Here is a 7,606-nt window from a genome sequence, read left to right on the forward strand (position 1 = left end):
TTATATTTTAATTGTATATATTTCCTCTTACTCTGAAAACCTTGATTCCTAACATAGTGCAACAGAAAGGTATTTGAATGCAAATAGAGTTTATATAGCTCTGTGATTTTGTTCCTTTATAGTAGCACTGGTCTTTTCTGATGAATGATATAAAGGGTATCTATGTTGATGTTTATTCTTTTCTACGGAAGTATTGTGATGGACCTCTGTGCAATACTGCCGGACTGGTCACTCACCTCAAATGATGAAGTCTAGAGGAGTTTGGTTTGTGCACATGAGTGTGAGTGTACACACAAGTGTGTGTAGACACATACGCACACCATCCCCGGTGGAGATTAAGCTAAATTAGCTTGAAACCCGTGGATCAGTTTCCCTTGATTCCATTTTCAGTCGGTATGTAAGTCAAGTAGCATGTTGGGCATCAGTGTGAGCAGTTAATTCCAGCTATGGCTCCGGTAGGGGGACTTATTTGAGTAGCACAGAAGCAGTCTTTATAAACATTTAAGGTCCATTTGGATTGTTAAAAGATGGCCTTTGTTGAATATTGTTTTAAAGGCTGTTTAGGACTTCCCCGGTGGCACAGTGGTTAAGAATCCGCCTGCTAATGCAGGGGACATGGGTTCAAGCCCTGGTCTGGGAAGATCCCACATGCCGCAGAACAACTAAGCCCATGCGCCACAACTACTGAGCCTGCACTCCAGAGCCCTCAAGCCACAGCTACTGAAGCCCACGCACCTAGAGCCCATGCTCTACAACAAGAGAAACCACCGCAGTGAGAAGCCTGCGCACTGCAGTGAAGAGTAGCCCCCGCTCGCCGCAACTAGAGAAAGCCCGCACGCAGCAACAAAGACCCAATGCAGCCAAAAATAAATAAATAAATAAATAAATAAATAAATAAATAAATTTTTTTTTTAAAAAAAAAGTCTACTTAAAACTTTAAATAGTTTAGGAGGTTGTATACTGCTGACTAAGTATGAGTCTTCATTTCTAATATCTTAGACAAATTTTAGCAGAAAGCAGTTTTTAAGATTTTAAAATGGTTAGCCTGATATTTCAATTATACAAATAGCATAATTGGTGGCCACCTTGGGAAAGTATTTAGTAGGTATGGTAAATTCACTAGGGGAAAGAGAAGTTCTAAGAAAAGTTATTTCCTAAGCAGATTTTTAATTACAGCTTTATTGAGATATAATGCAGCCTTTTAAAGTGTACAATTCAGTGGCTTTTGGTATATTCACAGAGTTGTGTGATCCTCACGCACTGTCTAATTTCAGAACATATTCACCGTCCCCCAAAGAAACCCCATACCCATTAGCAGTGATTCCTCATTTCTAATCAGGTTTTTAACTGAGAGGAAAGAACTTTTTAAAAGTATATATAAGTCATTAAATGGTAATTCATTTTCTGTAGTAACTGTAGAGAATAATTCTAAGATAAAGCACGGGTTTTTGAATCATCACTGTAACTAAATGCTCTGAGTAAGTCTCGGGTAAAATAGAGAAGGTTGTCCTCATAAACTCACTGTGGTCATTCCCATTATTTTCTTTGTAGGGACAAGTTCAAGACTAACAGAACTTTGTAAAGAACTGAATGCTTCGGTCCTCTCCATGAAGAAAAGATGGTCTTCTGCAAGTCACCCAGAAAGAACTCCTTTCCTCCACCAACTCTGCGTGTGGCACTATAGTTAATCCAGTGTCTGAATGTGTATTTTCTCTCTGTATGAGATGGACCTTTTCCACAGAAGTTACCTGTAGCTACTTCAGATCTTCCACTAAAGTAGTAACTCGAGTCATTTTTCGTAGTACGTTGCCGTGGTTTGGTTGGCGCCTGTCATAAGGGGACACAGAACCTCGTTAGCACTTGCGTCCTCATACCTCTGTCCTCGTTATCGTAGAGTGTCTGCAGTCTCCCCAGATTTCTCAGCTCCCTCCCCATTGCAGATACAGCTGATCTCTACTGTTGCTCTTTGTGACCACATACCATGTTTGTCCCAAACCACCAGCTAAGGCCTGGGGACTCTGGAAGTTGAGGACGTCAGCTTAGCATGTCTTGATAATTCGGTCCCTGGGCCCTTCCTTTCTCTTATGCATCCCTCCTCACTCTCTGATTTAGACTTTGGCCTTCTTCCATCTGACCGGATTCTCGTGAGGTATGGGTACTTTCGTGTTAGATCTTCCTCTTGGATGCATAGATTTTATTTTGAAATTCATTTGTATACTTCCATTCTGTCAATTAAAGCATTCCAAAAGTTGTCTTGGAATTTTTCACTTAACTGCTTGGTTTCAAAGATCTTAAGTGAAAGTCTACCTTCTGGTCATTATCAAGTTCGTAAAGAGTGGGAAGTGGAATTTTTATGCTTATGTAACAGTTTTACCTCTGAATACTGTCCTTTTGTCATGTTATATTCCTTTGTAGTTTTCTAAGTCCCTATGTGATGCACTTTACTAGTCGTAAAATAGACCGAAGGGAAAAGTTCTTTCTAGTTTATTTTGAAAAATGCCCCAGGTCTTCATAATTTATATTTTCATGAAGTTTAGCCGGTTTTAGAATTGTCTATCTGATTTTCAGCATAGTTTATTTTTTGCTGAAAGGTGGACTTGGCAGAGGACTTGGGGTGAGGAAAGAGGAGCCGTGTTGTATTTACTCTTAGAAACGGAAGCTGAGAGTCCAGATTAAAATTCACAAGGTATAAAGCTCCACAGGATGTGTTTCTCTTCACTATAATTTTTCATATATTTATGATCTACTTTGACTTCTGCTCTCTTTTAACATCCGTATAACTGTTTCCATCCAGTGTTTAAGTATTGAATTCTCTGAGTTCAGAACTGTCACTTGTAAAGTATTCCTCCTTCTTTAGTCACAGTTTTCCCGTGGGTGGAGTTGTGCTCTGACCAGCTGCGCTTGGCTTGATGGCACCTCTGTTTCTCTTAGTTCCACCAAATCTGATATTCTTTCATCTTATTGTGTTACCTGAGCTCATGATTAGTTCCTTCATCTTTAGAAAGACTTCATCTCTCCCATCCTTAGAAGGCTCTCATCAGGGGACTCATAATTAGTCAGGTAAGAGAAAGACCGACGTACTTCCAAGATACGGGTGATGAGGTGGTCCATATGGAGGTCTGTTTCCTGAAGACTGAGTCAGTGTCTTGGGAATGGGGCTGTTCCGTATGCTTGTTTCCTTGTGGTATAAAGATGTAAAAATAACAGCCCTTTATTTTTAAAGACTCCAGCTTTCTCATAAGTTTCAGATCATCTATCAGTATCTTACTTGGCCTCCATTTCCAGCCGTAGCCCTTTACACTTTCACGTGTGATACACTGTAAGGGAAGGAGGCAGCACATTCGGGAGTGTTCCCTCCTGCCTTGTTCTTTGTGCTTGAGGAATTCCCATCGACTGATATGCCCTCACCCCAAGCTCCATGTAAAGGTTGCAGATGGAAAAGGTGATGTGAAAAAAGCCTATGATACTCCTCCCTTTTCGGGTCTTTTTCAAAAGTAAAGATTTCTTTCAATGTTTTAATGACTTGACTGGTAGTCCTCTACTGATATACTTTTTGGCTTACTCATATCCATCTGACACCAGGACAATCTTGCCTCACCTGTCTTTGTTTTCTGCATTAAGAAATTAACTTTGCTTCCGAAGCGACCATAAGAAGAATTTCAGAACATCTTGCATTCACACAGTTTAGCTGCCCCAAGTATCAATTTATCCTTCCTGATGGCTGTACATCATTCTCTGAACTTAGGTGCATCCCTCTGGCTGGTTGCTGTGCTTTGTCTCTATGTATCTGGTCACATTTCTACATGTTGTAATGTACATAGACATTAACCGTCTTTCAGCTAAATTTGTTGAGTCCTCCCAAATTGCCCTGCATTTCCCTCTCATTTACTCAACTTTATTTTAAGTATTTGGGGACAGTGTCTACTATTTGAAGTAGGACCTGGCACATAGTAGGTGCTTAATGAATATTAGCTGAATTAGTGAATGGAGCTTGACAGACATTTACCTCGGATGGTGGGCAACATCTTTCTAAGTTCTTAAACTGTCTTTGTTTCCAAATTAAAAATAATTCCGGTCAGGGGCTGTGAGCTGTGGAAGTACTGAATTTCCTTTTTATAGTGCTAAGAGGTGACTTGAAAATGGAGAGAAACAAGAGGAAGGAAGTAGTGCTGGATCCATGGGAGCCATCTGATCCTTTCTTTGTCTCTGAATGACTGATTCTGACTCCTTAATATAGTGGGTTCTTGCCATCCAATCGGGTGACATGGTTTTGTACCCTTGCTTATAGATTCCAAAGAACTTTCGCATACAGCATCCTATTTGATCCTTCCAGTGCCACGTGGTGGACCATGCAGATATTATCTCTCTTTTTCATATGAGTTCCAAGGCAGTTCAGTGGTTTGCCACGGTGGCATGGGAGAACCAAAGTGAGTAGTTGGGTCTTCTTGTTCCTAGGTCCATGCTCTCAGCGATGCACCAGGTAATTAGCATTATCTCTTGTTTGAGGAATTTCTTGGGTATGTTAACCCTCAGGGGTAAGATATAAACCAAAACTTTTCTGTAGTATCAGAGAATTTCATTCAGGAAAGGTTTTCTTTTGTGTGTTTTCATTTTGGCATAGTTAGTGGAGATAATCGAATGGATTTGGCGGCTGTTAACCTAGAAAGGCAGCCGACTTTAAAGTGTATAACTGTAGGTAATTACTGGAGTTATTTAGACTTAATTCTATGTTTGAACGAACTCAGTGCTCACTGCCAGCCTTCTCATACAATGACTCCACATTCGAGAGTCGACGCTTTTATCTCCCGGTGGACTGGATTACAGTTTCAGTTGGATTTTCTCACATAGTTACAGATGCCTTTCTGTTGCCGTCTTTGATGAACAGTAACTTGACTGTCTCTCAGATTCTTGGATCACGTCTTTTTCCCCTCAGTTCTTTGGAGACATCACTCTGTTGTCTTCTAGTGTGTGGTGGTTCTGAGAGGGCTGAGTCCAGACAGATTTTTCTTCCCCTTTTGTAGATGAGCTTCTTGTTTATCCTGAGTACTTGTGATTTCTTGTTTATCCTTGAAATGCAGTAACTTCATTTGAGTGTATCTTGGGGCCAACAGTTATCTGTTGGCTTTTTCTGGTACTCAGTGAGCATCAGACGTTGACGTTCGGGCCTTTCTGCATTTCTTACCAGTTTATTGGCTCTCTGTTCTCTGTCCTTCACATTTATCTTTCCTTTTTTTTTTTTTTTTTTTCCAGTACGCAGGCCCCTCACTGTTGTGGCCTCTCCTCTTGCAGAGCACAGGCTCCGGACGTGCAGGCTCAGCGACCATGGCTCACGGGCCCAGCCGCTCCGCGGCATGTGGGATCTTCCCGGACTGGGGCACGAACCCGCGTTCCCTGCATCAGCAGGCGGACTCTCAACCACTGCGCCACCAGGGAAGCCCTATCTTTCCTTTGATTGCTTTTGGTCTCCTTGTCTTTCTTCCTGCTGTGTGATTTTTTCTTCAGGTCTTAACCTTCCAATTCACTGATTCTGTTTTCTGTGGTGTTGATTCTGGGCCCCAGTGCTTTCCATGTGGCTTTCACTTCTGCTACACTTTTCTTTTTTTTCCCTCTGTGTCTTTCCTTAGCTCTGCCAGCTTTTTCTCTCATTGCGTTTTCCTCTTTGACTCCTTATTTCGTTTCTTGGGAAGCTGAACTCTGTTTTCGTGGTTTCTGAAATGATTCTGTTTCCAGAGTGTTTATCTATCTCTTGCTTCTTTCATTCCTTTTGTGTTATTTTGCTTTTTTTCTTGTTGCAGAAGTATCGTGATGGCTTTTTTCTGCTTATTTGTTGGTCTTTGCATGGGACCATTTCTATCTGCCAAGAAGAGTGTGGATAAATCTTCCTTGACTCATCCTTTTTCAAGTGAGAAGCATTTGATCACCTGCACCCCTGAACTGTAAGGCTGGATATTGATGGAATGTAATGGCACAGGCTGTCTTTGTTTTCCATTCTGCTATCTGGACATGGGGGAAGGAGGAGTGAAGCAAAGCCTCTTTGGAGTGCCTTCCGTGGACACTGTTCAGTCCTTCGCCCTGGGGGGGCTGGGTCCCAATGGAGGAGACGATTGCCCTCGAGTTTCCCCATGTCCATTAGATGTCGCCCCCAGCAGGAGTGTGGTGGGTTCGTTCCTCTGCTCTGCTGGATTATATGTAGTCAGTGTTTGTGTGTTTGGCTCCTGAGTTACTGTTTCTCTCCTCTGCACACAAACGGCGCACCTGAGATGTCAACCTCCCCTCCTAGTTTTTGCTTCGGGAAACATGCCCACGCAGTGTGCCCTCAGCTTGTCCTGACCGCCACCAGGCTTTGTTTCTCCAAGTTAAATGATAGGTAGAGTCCTTTGGAATACTCTCAGCAACTGCCCAGCAACTGTGGCCTGCTTGACAACTTTGAGAACCCTCCTCTGATTAGTCCTCAACTTGGTTGTCAGACACTCTCCTGGAGTCCTCGGTATGGGGTGGTGGCTTTTATTAGTTTCCCCATAGACAGCTGCTTTTTCAGCTTTTGGATGTATGTGTTGAAGGGCAGGAGCACTTACATAAACGTGAATTTACTCTGCCATCTTCCCAGCGGTCCAGCTGCCTAAACATTGACTTTGAAGATAATGTCCTTCCGAATCATAAGCTATATGTTAGTCAACAGATGGAACCAGTATCGTTAGCAGGAAAGCACCATTAATAACTTAATTAATACAGGATTTTTGTTTATTGTTCTTTGTGGAAAGATAACTTTTAACTTGGGTTCCTGGTCCATTGATGAGAGAGATCAGTACCTTCTGGTTTGAAAACAAGGGGGCATGTGACATTTTCATGAACTTAAAAAGTTACCAGCCATTGACAGTGATTTATTAGTTAATTAAATATGATGGAATATTTCAAAGTAGCACATAAGCAGAATTATCAAGAGAAGTTTAAACTATTTTTTACTAACAGGTTGCTGGTTGAGCTGCCCAACGGAGGGTGGTGACCCTGTGAGAGCTTTACTGTGACACAGGTTTTCTTACCTGTCTTTTCATCAACCCATCTTAAAATGTGGTTCATTAAGAAATAGAAAGGAGTTAACTCCTCGTCAGGATGATTGCTGATATTCATGAATATACCTTGAGGTGGTTTGTAGGTCTGGGACCTACTGTTACACAAACTGACATTTCAAAAGTGCATTTATAGGGGGATCACAGATTGGGGGTTTTATTTCGCTTATTTGTAGGATTGAAGCCTCCTTTCCTCAGTGGGCAGCGTATTCCACCGGGTGCACTTTGCTCACCTTCAGAGCCGAGCACAGTGATCAAGGAGCAGGGGTGACAGCCTTGCTCAGTGCATCTAACTCCGCCCTGTGCAGTGCCTTCCCCTCAGGTCAGGGTCTTGGCCCTGGTTCCGTCCTGGTGTGAAGTGCACAATGGAACACGTGTCCACGTGTGAGGGTCGGAAGAAGTGAAGGTGGCAGACAGAGGAGTTGTGGAAAGGAAAGCCATGTTCATTCCTCCCTTTAAATAATAGCGAGCGTCTGCAGCACGCTAGAAGTGCCCAGTGCTGGGCGCGTGGCAGTGGTGACAGCAGACGGGAGTCCTGG

The 7,606-nt window shown here is 42.5% G+C and overlaps 1 protein-coding gene across 1 annotated transcript in view; it reads left to right on the forward strand.

Moving 5' to 3' along the window:
- Positions 1-5,462, forward strand: part of PDK3 (pyruvate dehydrogenase kinase 3) — a 74,189-nt gene extending 68,727 nt beyond the window's left edge. Inside the window, exon 12 of the mRNA XM_082610585.1 lies at positions 1,552-5,462. Within this exon, the coding sequence (XP_082466711.1) occupies positions 1,552-1,582 (31 nt within the window). The 3' untranslated portion in view covers positions 1,583-5,462. The remainder of the gene's footprint in view (positions 1-1,551) is intronic.
- Positions 5,463-7,606: the final 2,144 nt, after the last annotated feature.

Source organism: Mesoplodon mirus, assembly GCF_964341445.2.
Source record: "Mesoplodon mirus genome assembly, chromosome: X".
Classification (NCBI taxonomy): domain Eukaryota; kingdom Metazoa; phylum Chordata; class Mammalia; order Artiodactyla; family Ziphiidae; genus Mesoplodon; species Mesoplodon mirus.